Genomic DNA, 14,390 nt, shown 5'->3' with positions numbered 1-14,390 from the left:
GAAAAATATAAACGCAAAAGTTTCTTATCCTAACACACAACTCACGTAACCGCTTGGGTTAAGTATATATGTCAAGTTGTCCCTTCATTTTTGTATAAGTTATTGCTTTATGTCGGATATTAATCAATTATACTGTCCTTTCTCATGTTCAGTTCTCCTAGTTGTGATTATAAGTCATTAAATCTGAAAATATTAATTGTTTATGGCTACCGTGGAACAGCGTAGCAAAAATGGGACTAATTATGAGCTGCATGTCAATTGTAATATAAAGTATGGCGTTATTACAACATAAAATATTGACTCAGCATGCGCTTGATTTTAGTGGCGAAAAGTATGAAGCAGATAAGAAATTTCCCAATTTAGTGTTTTAATTGTTTAACACTGTTTAATATGGTTTCTGACGTAGTCTGTTCAAGCGGAGCTTTATAGTTCAACCAGAATATTGCATAACAAGATGTACAGTTGGACAGCAACTATTGCCAACTCGCGAGGGATAAATTGGTGAACCCAACAATTAGTGGGAAAGAATTGACTTAAATATGAGCGGTTTCAGAGTGCTCCTGCCTAAACCCCTGACCCTGAGAGCAAAATTAAAGGAAAATCAATTATATTCACGTAATTGCCTCTATTGTCTTTCTTTTAATCTTTTTCCCTGCAGTGGCTAAAAAATTATATGATCTTTTCCTACTTTACCTAACTTTGATCGTGGATTCCACTAGTTGCCATCCAAATGAACATATGATCCTTTCATGCCCTGAGAAGACGCTTAATCATTTTAACTCAGTATAATGTAGGATAAAGATTTATTTTATATAATTAGAATTGATGATAAATAAAATATTATTTCATATATAAACTATATAATTAAAATTTGGAATAAATAAATTTTTTATGCTTATAAATTATATTTTGAATTTATCATAAATATTTTGCATTGATACTAAATTATTTAGGTAGATTGAAAGAGATATAGTTAAATGAAAAAAAAAAATTGATTTGAGATGATTTGTGAGAAAAATTTCAGGCTAGTTGTTATAAATCAAATTAAATTATATAAGATTAGGACAAGATAGAGGCGGCCCAATGAGTAAAAATAACTCTAAAAAGGGCTTTCATTCAAGTGCAACTCCTACAAATACTCTCATTATTCATCTTAATATGAAGCAAATTATTTACATCTTTAATTTTTTTTTTTTTTTGATCGGCTATTTACATCTTTAGTTGATTGACAAATTTCCCTAATACTGTATATAGATATAGATTATATCTGTAACTTGAAATTTGAAAGCTGACTCCTTCGATTTCTATTTTATCTTAATATGAAGCAAACTATCATTATGGAAGGTCATCGCATATAACCCCATACACGCATCTTGCAAAAGAAGACGAACAGAGGGAACTAACAAGGAATCATGAGAACCATAGCTATACCCTTTCAACTAAAACATGCATAGAGTCTACGGAGCCAATTATGGACTATTTCGCAGCCGCAGATACATCTGTTAAGCTTTTAGTATTATGGAACACCCAAAGTATTAACATTAATAATATAAACCTGTACAAGCCAGAACTTTAGGTCCATTTTGACTGCAACGGTTATATAAACTAATAATAGCAATTGGATCGCCATAGTCTGAGAAACGCTAACACTCTATGCAGCATCAGCAAATCCCACTCTGAGTTTACCAAAATCAAACACTGTGTGATAACGCCCCATGAAGACATCACCAAGGATCCTACATTAACGGAGATGCCATTGAGTGATTTGAGTCACAATCCAAAGACAACATAGGATGAAAAAAAGTGAGGCAAATATAATGGCGCTAATTGAAGCAATTTAAGTACCAGAGAGGGCCACGTGGAGGTGGAATATCTATAGCAGTAAAGCCACTAATACACTGAGCCACAGGACCTTCACCCACCTTGAGTACGTACTGAATAAATAAAATAGAAGCTGAGTGAGGACAACAGAGAAGAAGACTCGCGTAATCACATTTAACTAAATGTCAATGTCAATCTGATAAAACCACTTAACTAGAAAACCCGATTTATTATGTCAGGATAATATTACTCTATGGAAAATAAGGCACCTATAGGATGTGTTTCTTTAGGTAAAGTTATGCAATTGCAAAGACACCGTAAAGCTATTGATGTACTAGCTTTAACTTGAATTCTGATTTTATTTTTCTATAAAAAGTTTCCTGATCCTCCCCTACTCTAACTCCTGCTGCTCTTCATGAATTTAGCTTTATCCATTAAATTAAATCTGGTTAGTGACTAGTCATTGCAAAAGCAACTAATCAGGTTTGAGCCTTTGGGGGAAATCATACCTCCTCTGGGCTAAGGTCGAAAGTTCTTCCACCAATAGTAAAGGACACTACAGGTAATGAAGAGATATTCCCACAGTCAACAGCTGATTCTCCCATCGGGCTAGGCATTTTATCGCAAAGCTGCAATATCAATCTATCATCATGAGGCTATAAATCAAGAGGTGCAGCAGGACGCTTGAATAGCAAAATTAAGACAACTGACTCACCTGGTTGATGTAACTTAGTATCTGATCTTGTGTCTGATTTCGGCTCAGCTGGTTCTGCATCCAAACAACCGCCATCTCACATGCAGGACAAGCAGCACCATGATGACCACCCAATGATTTTCTTTCATTCTCATCTACAACGCTCTTGATCCCCACACTGAAGGGCAGAAGGAACAAATAATAAAATGGAAATTTTACATAAATATATTAAACTATTTAAATAAATGACCAAAGATTCAAGGAATAAAAATATCTTCGGGACTCACTCAACACCATGAGTCCCATCAAATGCGCACAATCCAATTCGGGAACAGATCTTCTTCGGTTGTGTCTAAAAGGTGCAAAAGCGAAAAACATAAGAAAAATTATTAGAAAATCATATCTTTCAAACATACCCACTCATGACCATTAATCAACCAAAATATGCAGGGAGAACAAATTACAAATGGTACTCACTTCAGCCAAAAGCAAATCCAATATTGTTTGTCCATACTCTGCAACAATGGTCTTGCATTCTTGGCTCATAACTCCAGATGCTCCAATTGCATGGTTTATCATAGTTATGACAGTCTACAAGAACAAAACCACATATGTGATCATAGAAACAAGCTAGTTAGAAGCATTTGTTAGATCTTTTTTCACATGCAATATAAACAACGCAATGAGAATTATCAATGTCTAAAGACCCCCATAATTGTTGAATACTACATAAACATTAATCAATCTATATCTACACTCATTTATTCATACCGTTGGACCTGCCAACAAAGAAGTCCCTGAGTCTGCAATGGCTGAACAGCCATTAGCACAATATCCTGATAGACAAATAGATCAGGTCAGTCCAAATAAATTAAAACTCTGACCCATTTACAAAAATGCCAATGATGCATCATAGGAAGAACAAATTATCAATTTCTGCTAACACATTCTCTACATACCAGTGGGTTTACCGCCAATAAGTACATCTCCCATATCAAACTGAAAACAAAAATAAAAATTAACATATAGAAAAAGGTAAAAAAAGAAAGCATTATTAAGTATTAAAAAAATTATAACCTGCCAATATCCTTTTCTGGTCACAGGCACATAAGTGTGCTTTCCCTTATAGTGAGCAGGATCAACACCACCGAAAACAATCTCACCCCCTTCCTCTTCCTCTGGATTGCGGTTGAACCAAAATGAAAATACTGGTTCCTTAAGAAGACCTTGGTCAACCATGTTGTACCTGTGACAGGTAAGATCAGATAAACACATGGGGATTCAATAAAATTTTAAAAACAATAACAAGGGTAGCCTGGTTCTATAAGACTCTCACTATAGGAAGAGTTAGATCCAGTAGGGTCTGATGTAGTAAGCACTAACAAAATTCAATAAATTCAATAAACTTCTAACAAAATGAGGAATCGAAATTTAAATAGTAACATACCACACTGGAGCAGCATTTCCAACTGATATCTCTTGAAATCCAAGTCCCAGTATACCATCAAACTTGGCCGCCAAAAATGTAACACCAGGCTCCCTAGTTGCTTCAATAAATTCCTGAAGGGGATACCAACTACTAATTACTAATCATTATGAAAGAAGCCCTATTGAAATAAACATTGATGATCCGCAATTCAGTATTGCCTGGTTCTTTACAACTATTTCACCAACTCTGACACTGTCGTAGCTAAAGAAACCAGAAATTGCTCCGGTACCATATTGAATTGCCGCAGCAGTCCCTAAATAACAGCAAGAAAAATATTGTCGCAGAGAAAGACGTAATCAGAGCATCCCTTTTACAGGTACAAAATGACGAGTGGCCCAAAATAGATGAACATATAAACAAGCACAAGTCACAATTACAATGTCAGAAACTACAAACTTCCGACCATATGATGGATGGTAAAATTTCAAACTTCAGCTCCATCATATAATAAATGTTCACACCCCACCCCGTTTCAGTCACCAGGAAAAGAATATTTGTTTGTTCCTATTGATATTATACAGAGACAGGAAAGACACGACTTCAATATACTCCGACAGATGATAGAATATTAGCCAGTTACTCAAATCTCAAAACTTCAGTTTTTTAATTTATAAAAAGAGGGAACTTCTGCAAACTGTAAAAGGTCAATCACGGACTAAAAGAATGAAGTTAACTTTAAAGCCTTATTAGAAATGACGAGCAAGACAAACCATTTTTCTTGAAAGTACTTGATTTGCTAGACTTATACTTAGCATGAAAGTAGCATGCAACCTGCACCAAAATGCAAAATGACATGAATAAATAAGGAATTAAATTGATACTAATTCACAAGTCCTAAATAACAGAGTGGTATATAAAAAAAAAAAAAAAAAAAAAAAAAAAAAGAAACTCACCGAGAAGGTGCATTTAGATGATGGAACCCACAAATTAGAGCTGCCAGTGTCGAAAATGACAGCGAACTTTTGAGGAGAAGTTCCAATAGCTATTTCACCGTAGTACTGTGCATCCAAGTAATTCTTTAACGCGACAATATCGGTTTCCTCAGTGCCACCAAAGTTGTTTTGGAGATGAAACTTTCTAATAGAAGCCCGGAAAGAATCAACATCCTTGGACCCAACTCGAGCAGCAAGCCTGTTTTTAGGGTCCAATTTAATCTTCTTCAGCCCAATCCTACGGAGCCCAGCATTCGGTGCACAATACACCGCAGAAACCAACAGGGTCGACACTAACAAGCACAACGCGATCGCATTCATCTTGTTCCCCATGTTCTCCTATTCATCCAAATTAATAAACTTTAATTGCAATTGTTAGCACATAAATAATTACTCTAAATTAGGGGATGTGGGCTTTAACTAACAAGTGAAAATGCTAAATATATTATTATGGGGACGTGAAAAAAAAACGAGACATTTCAAAATCTTGTGTCAGTTCTTCTAATCTCTATAGTCTATTCCACCATTTCAGTCAAAAAAATAGTCTATTCCACAAAAACCAATGCAAACAAAACAAGAAAATTGAGTTGTGAAAAATTATAAAAAAAAAATCACCGAATGGTATACGAACGAAAAAAAATATCATGTGTTCGATCATACCGATATGGATTTTTTTTTATCGAAAAAAAATCGACGCATCCGTGCAATTTGAAAAAGAGACCTCGATAATAGATTTTATTTTTTTTTTGTTATCCACCGAAACAAGGGAAGCAAAAGAAAAAAAATTGAATTCGCCTGACATAAACAGAAAATAAAAAGCGATTATTATATTATAAAGTGCAATTTGCAGGGACAATCTGCGCATAAAAACAAAATAAATAAAAAATGAAACGCGGTTAGGAAAACAGATGAGAGACTGAGGGCTGTTTAAGATGAATAAAGTAAAATGCGATGAAAGAATGAGAATGGGGGTTAGAGGAATAGGTTTACCGATACGTGGAGAAGAGATTCGCAGGGGAGAAGGCAATTGAATTGAGAGAAAGAGAAAAAAGTTATAAGCAGTGCAGTATGACAGTAGTGTCACACCTTCCTTCCTCTTTATTCCTTTCTTCTCGCCTAATAAGAACGCAACGCAGGCCAAATTCCCCTAAAACAACAAATAAACTTGGCGGTGCAATCTTTCAATCATCACCGTCCATTTCTACGTGATCTTGGCCGTAGATATGAAAGGATGGGTTGGTAAAGATGAATGAAGAAAAAGGAACGGTTTACCCTGAGACCATGCATATGCATATGCATCATGCATGCAGATACGTAGCGAGTGGGGTTTGCAACAGAATCCCTTAAAACTAGAAAACGATGCCAGCATCTGCACCACTTGGCTTCCTTAGCACGCGACACCTCACCTCCCTCTCCTCATTTCTCTTTTATGCTTGTCTTCACTTACACAGTTACACCTTCATTTCCTATTATACATTTATACTTTTTGTTAAATTATCTTCCAATCTTCACAAATCATGTTTTTAAGGATATTCCAAACTATGTTTAAAGGGATTCAATTGAATTTTCCTTTCATCAATAAATTTAATATTTGATATTAAAAAAAAGTAATCATAGAACTTGATGATTTTTAGAATATTAAAATAAATTGAAAATAAAAAAAATCACGCTGAAAAAACACATTTACATAAGAGTCTTAAGGTCGGTTAAGAATTTAATAAATCTCAGCATGCAGTCATATAACAATTTTGTAATAGTTCTCAGTTCTCACCTTTTTTGCAGGGTGACACTGACATGTATGGTTCTTCAATTTAAGCCTGAGTCTAAGGCCCATTAGATGTTTATTCGTTTGTATTTTTAGTGTTTGGTCTGCTAAAGGACTTACTTGAGGGTTGCTATTATCACTCCCAAAATTCTTACTCCCAAAACTACCCTGTTGGCAGTTTCCCTACACCCCTACCTCTCGTCCTTTTCTCCCCACTTGCTTCCATCTTCTTCTCTTTCTCCTCCATTTGCTTCACAGTGCCATCTCCTACTTCACTTTCTTTACCCTTTTTCTCTCCCACTGCCTTATTTTTTTGTCTTCTTAGTCTATGTGAGAGGTGCATTTTTGTGTGTATGTGTGTTTTTTCAATGAAAATGTGATTCCATTGTATAGGAAATTAGCAATACACAACCGAATTACATTTCTATTGAATGTTTGATAAAAGTGTATAATGCAAACACATTTCCATTATATATTTCACCATACAAAAACACATTCATTATATTAAATTATAAGGTTCAAAAAGTACAAAATAAAAACACATTTCTGTTATATTAATGAAGAGTGCAAAAAGTAGAAAATGAAAACATCTTTCCTTTATATTAATGAAGGGGTGCAAAAAGTACAAAAAAGAAATTCCAGTCATATTAATAAGGGAGTGAAAAAAAAAAACTACAAAACAGAAATATCATTTTGTACAATTTGCATAACGAAATCATATTTCATTCAAAGGGGTACTTTTAAAAATAAAAAAATAAAAAAATTCAGCACGTGAGGGATGAAAATAGCAATCGATGGAGTGAGAATAACAACTCCCCTTACTTAGTTAGCCATGTCCAACCCTTATATGGAGACAGAATTTTAAGATGGGGGTTTGATACAAATCATTCAGCTGAGAAATAAGATGAGTGTGATGAGTCCCAAGTAGTAACTTTTTTTTTAGAAAAATATTAGTTAGTAGTTTGTTAGTAGATGGGATCAAGTCTACCATGAGATCAAATCTACGATCATCAACAAAGGATAAAAAGTTTATTATACCCTTCTGAATTTCTTCTTTCACGTTACATTAATTATTTTAGAGAATATTTTTGTCATTTTAATTTTACTAGACAACTATATAATATTATTTTTATTATATTTTTCACATATTTCTCTTAAAACAAACAACAAAACATGTCACTTTATTTCTATTATATTTTTTCTTTTTCAATTTATGTCTCTTTTTTCCATCCACTCAATTTTTTCTTCTAGGCCAAACACAATATTTCCAATTGGACGATCCATTTAAAAATTAAATTTTGTTTTTAATTTTCAATTATTAAAATACACAATACCTATGCCTAGAAAATAAAATAAAATTTTGTGTAATTTTACTTTGGTCTTTTACTACAAACCAAAATACACGTCTATAAATAATTTTGAGAAAATTGATATTTTTATGTAAATAAAATATGTTTTTTAGGTTGACATTAGTTTTTCCTAATAATATGCATATAACTCGTGCATAATTTTTTACTCTGTTTTAAAATTCGGCTCAGTTGGAGGAAAAAGAGAAGAGGGAAACCAAAATAGAGCAATTAATTCTTTAAGAGTAACAATAAACCCTTTAAACCCTAATTAATTATGCCATTAAATATAAAAATTACTAAATTCTAATTAATCTGTGCCGTTAAACGCTTTATATCAGTAATCAAATGCTTGAAATACCTTACACAAATCTTCATGTTCAAGTTCTAAATATAAATATGATCAATACGGATATTGCATAATGGTAATTACTGTTGTTCCTTTTCTTTTTTACTACAGTTACTGTTGTTCCTAATTAATAGTCATGAGCCAACCATGCAGGTCAATAAATACAGCATATCTTCCTGGTATATACATCAACAAGATGTTGAATACCAGAACGCAGTCCTATGAGGGTGATCACCATTTCCTTCCATCAAGGTTGGTCTAGGTTTTGAAAAGGAGGCCAAATTAGTCTCACCCGTCGCATGCAAGCACATGCTTCATTCAAATTAGGAAGCTGGCGGTCTTTATATATATACATCAACAAGACCACAACACATTCACACGTACACCGATGCAAATTAAAACTAGTCATCTGCTTCATTTGTATCGAGTCAAATAAGAGCTGAAGATCAAAGACCCATTTGTACGATGGATGAAGTATTGTGAGACCGTGCAAACGGCACAACCTTGACATGGTTGGATGAAATACTGTCACATGGTGTGTTCAATGTTCAACACTTCAACGTGATCATTAAGGTGGTACTAACGTGAACGTGATAAAACACTGCACGGAAAGTCAAACACGTATCGCATTTTTCCAATCAAAGTCCACCACCTCATCCCTACTTTTTCCACGTCTTAAGTTGACCTTCCCATTAATTGTTCATAATTATATAAACGATTATTGATATGACGGTCACGATCACGCACAACCGGTGCAAACGTAGTTTCTGAGAAACTCGCTTAGTCCACTTTTGTATTTATTTTGTTTTTGGTTAGACACCGTCACATTAATGTCATTTTAAGAGTCATCATCAATATCAAATAGTTTTTTTTTCTGAATATGTAAAGTCCTCACAAATTATCAAAAAAAAAATAATTAAATTTTAGTTCTCAAAAATAAAAAAAGTATGATAAATTTATTATTAGTTAATTTTTATCTGTTATCATTAATGAAAGAATTTATGTGACATAGATGATAAAATTATCATACAAATAATTGTTAACATGATTGTTGAATAAATTTCATTTGATCAAAATGTAAGTGAGTTTTTATTGGACTAATTTGTTAGATCCAAAATTTCGTTTTATTTAAGGGTAAAATATAATTTAATTTTTATCTTTCTTCTCTTTTTTATTACTGCAAACATAATATTATAATAAACACTTAAAAAAATGGGAAATCAAACCTAAGTTAGAACAAACATAATAATAAACATAATATGTCTGTTACTTCAACATTTTTAATGTGACAATATTTTATCCAAAATAAGATACTCAAACAAAAATACACTGTCATTAAGTTAATACTTATAAAAAATAATATCTAACTTGATTTTGTCACTATCTAATATTGTCACAATAGAAATTTTTTAAAATAAACATTTTACCAGTGTATCAAAATAAACATTGTAAAATTTTCCAATCATAAAAGGGAAGAAGATGAAGATTAAATTATATTCATCAGCCAAAAGAAACTTACTAGTATTTTGGTCTAATGAAAATGTACTGATATTTTAGTCCAATTTATTCAACAGTCATATTGAGAATCATTTTTGTGACATTTTTGTCCCTCTGTGTCACATAAACTATTTAATTAATGGTTAGAGATGAAAGTTAATGAATGAATGAATTTGTTGTACTCTTTTCACTTTTGGGAACTAAAATTTAAATTTCATTTTTTGAAAACGAATTTGTCAACGCTTTACATATTTAGGAACGTAAATGACTATTTATCTTAAAAAATATAAAGATGTTACAATTTTTTTTTCTATATGTATATTCTAGAAATTTTATAAGATTGACTTGATGGTTAAGAAAAAATAAAATTGGTGTGTGCTAAACCCTACCATGACATGGACAAAAGTAATATTTTTGGACAGATAACACAAACCTAATCTAGACCTGTCAAATGTTATGACACTATTTAATATCAGAAGAAGGTGCACTGTTTTTTTGTTTTCTATGAACAAATCAACTCCCAGTTTGTGAACTAAGGAGGAAAAGTGACCTTACAATGGTGAAAGTAATAATAGAGAAGAATAGAATTAGAGAGGAGGAGAATTCATAATCTAGAGAGGGAAAGATTTCATCTCACATTCCTCACCCTTTTCCCATCCACTCATTTACTCTCATATACCTACTTGTCACACATAGTCCCTTCACCTTAAATTGGTTACGGGCACTCTCTCAGTCCTCCTTCTTTCCTTCATTTCTGGATCGTAACTAATTCATTTGTCTCATTTTTCTCTTACTCATCATTGTGTAAACCCCAATCTATGATTGGGGTTGTTACACCAACCCAATGGCCTACGAGAGTAATTGAGCTGAAGTTCATAGCACAAATGACCCAGTCACAAAGCAAATTAAATACACCTAGGACAAGCAAAAGCAACTTAGCTCTACTAAGCACATAGTATAATGCTCACAAAAGGGTATCTCTTTAAGATATATATATATATATATATATATATATCACAATTATCATGTACATATTTATGACCATTGCTGTCATTCAGCTAAAATCCTTACCAAAATATTGAAGTGCCTTCAAAAGTATCCTTCACCTTAATGCTCTCATTGCATGGAGAAGAAGACCACGGTAGAAAAACATCACAGAATTTGGCCAGAGATGCCAATCATCTTGGACCGGTTCATGAATCACAAATTCATTTTCCCTTTAATTTCCCACGTATTAACGAATAAAAGTAAAGAATATAATCTATGACAAAAGAAAAGAAAAGAACCAAAGAACTTCATTCCTATTAGTTTCCTGATGAAAAGCTATTGATTAATTGTAGCACTATTTATGACATTGGGATTGCTACTGTTGTTGTTGTTGTTTGGATTAGCACCACCGATAATGGAGGAGATGGCGGCCGTGAGCGCTGCGGGGAAGTTTGGATCCGCGGTGATGGCACTGACGGTGTCAGTGAGTGAGACCTGTTGGCTTGGCTGCAACAAGGACGGTGTTGGAGCTTGGGAATTATTAGGCCCCACATCCTGAGAAAGTTGAAGGCCTGAGAATTTGGATTGATTATAGAGCACTTGTGCAATCAGTTTCGGCAGTTGTGGTGTTGTGGGTCCAGACATAAAGTTCTGAGGCGGTGACGGGAGGAATGGGGTTTGAGTTTGAGGTCTTAATTGGTACTGCTGCAACGCATTTGGGTTGTGTGTGAGGTCCAATGTCACTGTGGGGAATGGTGCTGAAGCTGAAAGTGTTGCCATGTTAGAGCATGGAAGAATAGCTCCAGTTAGCAAATTGGGGTTCATTTTTCCATCAGCACTGGACATTGACCCAGACAACAACATGCTAGTAGCAGCTACAGTGGTCGATGCCATGGCCATAGCAGCTGGTGGCAGTGGATGGTTATGGGTCCCTTCGTACGTTGTTGTCAAAATTGTTCTGTCCTCCGCACAACGTTGAACCTATATATATAAACCACCAATATGCATGCATGCAAGTTTAATTCTGATAACTAATATTATATTGTCAAAGGCATTCAATTAATACATTGATCAATTAATCAGAAAATTTAATAAACTCACTTGTTTGCGAACTGGGCAGCCAACTGCCATAGTGCATCTGTAGTATGCTCGAGGACAAGGGTTTCCCTTAGCCATCTTTTGTCCATATTTTCGCCATTGGCACCCATCACTGATCTGGAAATAAATAATAATTAAGTTAGAGCTATACTATATATTCATCACTTGCTATGCTAATCTATAATTCAGAATGATTGATTCATACCATGGGTGCTTCTGATCGGGCACGGACTGAGACACGAGCTTTTCTCATAGCGGCTTCTGGACTAGTGGATGGATCCGTCGTAGGGTTGGAAGGGTTCAACTTGTCATCAGTCTCTTTGTTATCCTTATCATTTTTATTGCTGGGAGGTGTGGTTGATCGAGTCCTTTCACCGGAAGAAGAATTAGATACTTGATCATCTATTTCACTTGGAACTAAACTCAGGAATTGTCTAGGCACCGTTCCTCCGCCAACTCCATGCTTTCTCTCCTCAGCTAATTTTCCTTGAACAACCTGAAACATGTTAAAATTATCAGAATTTTCTTACCAAATTAGTGTATATTTTTATTAAGGATCAGTGTGTCCAACTAGCCTAAACAAAAATCATCATAAAAATTGGTGTAACTAAAATTATACCAATTACTATCTTTAAATAGATGAAAAATTACACTAATCATATACAATAAAATGATTTAACTCTATTTTCTTTTGAAATAAGTTAAATATCTTCTTCTTTATACATCTAAAAAATGGTAAGGGCGTAATCGCAGTAATAATTAACTTGTTAATTCGTTTATATTATTGGTTTCAAGTATTGTTATAAAAATATTCCTGTTGCTGTTGGAGTAATTTAAAATGGGCAATTAAAGATGTTAATAATATACTGTAATTATTAATAATTACGTACCTCTTGTTCCGTGCTCTCAGTGCGTTGGTTCTGTTGCTGTTGCAGTACTGCTGCAAGATGCATTTGCAAGTTCGCGTAGTTACTGCTGACATGGCTGAGCATCTCCTTCAGCTTTTGGTTCTCTGCATTCATGTTTCGAAGGTCCTCTTTCAGTCGTGCCAGCTAAAACCAAGTATTTCTTCTCAATTAATTGCGGCGTATAGTAGTCAACAAATAAATAAATTTTGACAATTAAGTGCACAATCCAACCGAATGTTAATGATAAATCTATTAAATTCGTTCAAAAACCAGTCGCATATTTGAATAAATATATATAACCATAATGACTTAAATTTATGTAACAGTAAATAATATTGAGAAATTGAATAAATATACACCTCAGTCATCTTGGCACGCTTATCTTCAGCATCCGACGAGGCCCCATCATCCACCGTCGACTGGTCACTCCCAGCGTTTGCGGTGAGAAGTTGTAAACCGGTCTAGAATTTGTGCACCAAATTAAATTAGAAAAAATAGCATTTAGTGTATCTGTATAACACAAGCGCTAAACTAAAGGAAAAAAAAAATGAATGAAGAGTGGAAGTTGAAGGAGTCTTACATTTACATGGGGATAAGACTTAGGAGGGGTTCCATGATCGTTAGTGTGAGGTGATGAATTGTTTCTAGCGGAGAGGAAGTCAACTTCAGCAAGGACCGTCCGATGGTTGGGATCGGAGGGGCTAAGGTTGACCGGAAATCCTAAGGCAGGGAACATGTTGTGGTTAGTGGAGGAGGAGGAAGAGAGAGAGGAATCAAGAGTGAGACTCCATTCCTTAAATATTTAAGAAATTGGAGGCGTGGAGAAGAGAGAATTAGAGAGTGACAGAGTCAGAGAGAGGAATTCAAGTGTGTCAAGTCTTGTAACGGTGCAACGGGGTCGGCTATAAAAGGGTTAAGATCTGTTCTTGACTCGGGACAACGTAGACCAAATGGATTCTCGTTAATTTCCTCCCTTTTTTTTATTTTCTATTTTCTTGCGTCAGATGGTGCGTAATCAAGAAAATATGTTCAATGCCCCCACACCACATACCCACGGTCGGTCTTGCCACCTCTTCATTCATCAGCTTCTGTTGAAAATTAAGGTCGGTACAACGTGTTTTCTTCCTATTATTCGCCAAACAAACAAAAAACAAATATGATATTACTACTTTATTTATTACTTAATTTAATTCTACTTTTTAGTTATAACAAATTAACAATTAGTTTTAGAATAACCAATGACAAAACTATAAAAGCCTCGTATCAAAAGATTTCACATTAGAAACTAGTCAAACAAGGGTATGGGCAGGTGAACGTGTGATTTTTTATTTATTTTTTTTACCTTGAGGGACGGGGTGTTTACTTTTTTTTCTATATTTTATTAATGGTTTATAAAAGAAATATTAAATAAAAATTAAACGCGTTCAATACTTTATACAAAAATATTAAACGAAAAATTAAATGTATGTTGACTTTTTTTACAGCAAAATGCATGTTGGCTTAA

General features: G+C 34.1%; 2 protein-coding genes across 3 annotated transcripts; both read right to left on the bottom strand.

The window, feature by feature from the left end:
- Positions 1-1,426: 1,426 nt before the first annotated feature.
- On the bottom strand, positions 1,427-6,054 carry SOYAP1 (aspartic proteinase 1). 2 transcript variants are annotated; one of them, NM_001250135.2, is made up of 14 exons: positions 5,927-6,054; positions 4,898-5,275; positions 4,715-4,775; positions 4,163-4,257; positions 3,963-4,075; positions 3,593-3,761; positions 3,475-3,514; positions 3,287-3,351; positions 2,993-3,106; positions 2,803-2,867; positions 2,537-2,693; positions 2,331-2,450; positions 1,846-1,934; positions 1,427-1,736 (listed from the first exon to the last, which is right to left on the bottom strand). In NM_001250135.2, exons 2-14 carry the CDS (start codon positions 5,267-5,269, stop codon positions 1,652-1,654), a joined length of 1,545 nt encoding a protein of 514 aa, NP_001237064.2. In that variant the 5' UTR covers positions 5,270-5,275; positions 5,927-6,054; the 3' UTR covers positions 1,427-1,651. The 2 variants fall into 2 exon arrangements, with proteins under 2 accessions (NP_001237064.2, XP_014624820.1); XM_014769334.3 differs by having other exon boundaries at positions 1,517-1,736; positions 4,898-5,296; positions 5,927-5,956.
- Positions 6,055-10,365: 4,311 nt separating this feature from the next.
- Positions 10,366-13,783, bottom strand: LOC100784668 (WRKY transcription factor 6). The gene is made up of 6 exons (XM_003549661.5): positions 13,467-13,783; positions 13,246-13,347; positions 12,869-13,030; positions 12,184-12,474; positions 11,982-12,095; positions 10,366-11,861 (listed from the first exon to the last, which is right to left on the bottom strand). Exons 1-6 carry the CDS (start codon positions 13,620-13,622, stop codon positions 11,217-11,219), a joined length of 1,470 nt encoding a protein of 489 aa, XP_003549709.1. The 5' UTR covers positions 13,623-13,783; the 3' UTR covers positions 10,366-11,216.
- Positions 13,784-14,390: the final 607 nt, after the last annotated feature.

This window comes from Glycine max, chromosome 17 (genome assembly GCF_000004515.6).
Source record: "Glycine max cultivar Williams 82 chromosome 17, Glycine_max_v4.0, whole genome shotgun sequence".
Classification (NCBI taxonomy): Eukaryota; Viridiplantae; Streptophyta; class Magnoliopsida; order Fabales; family Fabaceae; genus Glycine; species Glycine max.
The sequence above is the reverse complement of the archived record's forward strand: the minus strand, read 5'-3'. Positions and strand labels throughout refer to the sequence as shown.

Bases quoted from the DNA above. Each gene is read 5' to 3' on its own strand.
- SOYAP1 (NM_001250135.2), bottom strand. From the start codon at position 5,269: ATGGGGAACAAGATGAATGCGATCGCGTTGTGCTTGTTAGTGTCGACC. The intron at 2,868-2,992 runs GTGAGTACCATT...TGCACCTTTTAG, and splicing joins TGGATTTGCTTTTGGCTGAA to ACACAACCGAAGAAGATCTG. The intron at 1,935-2,330 runs GTATGATTTCCC...TTATTTATTCAG, and splicing joins TCGACCTTAGCCCAGAGGAG to TACGTACTCAAGGTGGGTGA.
- LOC100784668 (XM_003549661.5), bottom strand. From the start codon at position 13,622: ATGTTCCCTGCCTTAGGATTTCCGGTCAACCTTAGCCCCTCCGATCCC. The intron at 13,348-13,466 runs GTAAGACTCCTT...CACAAATTCTAG, and splicing joins AGTCTTATCCCCATGTAAAT to ACCGGTTTACAACTTCTCAC. The intron at 13,031-13,245 runs GTGTATATTTAT...ACTTGGTTTTAG, and splicing joins AGCGTGCCAAGATGACTGAG to CTGGCACGACTGAAAGAGGA.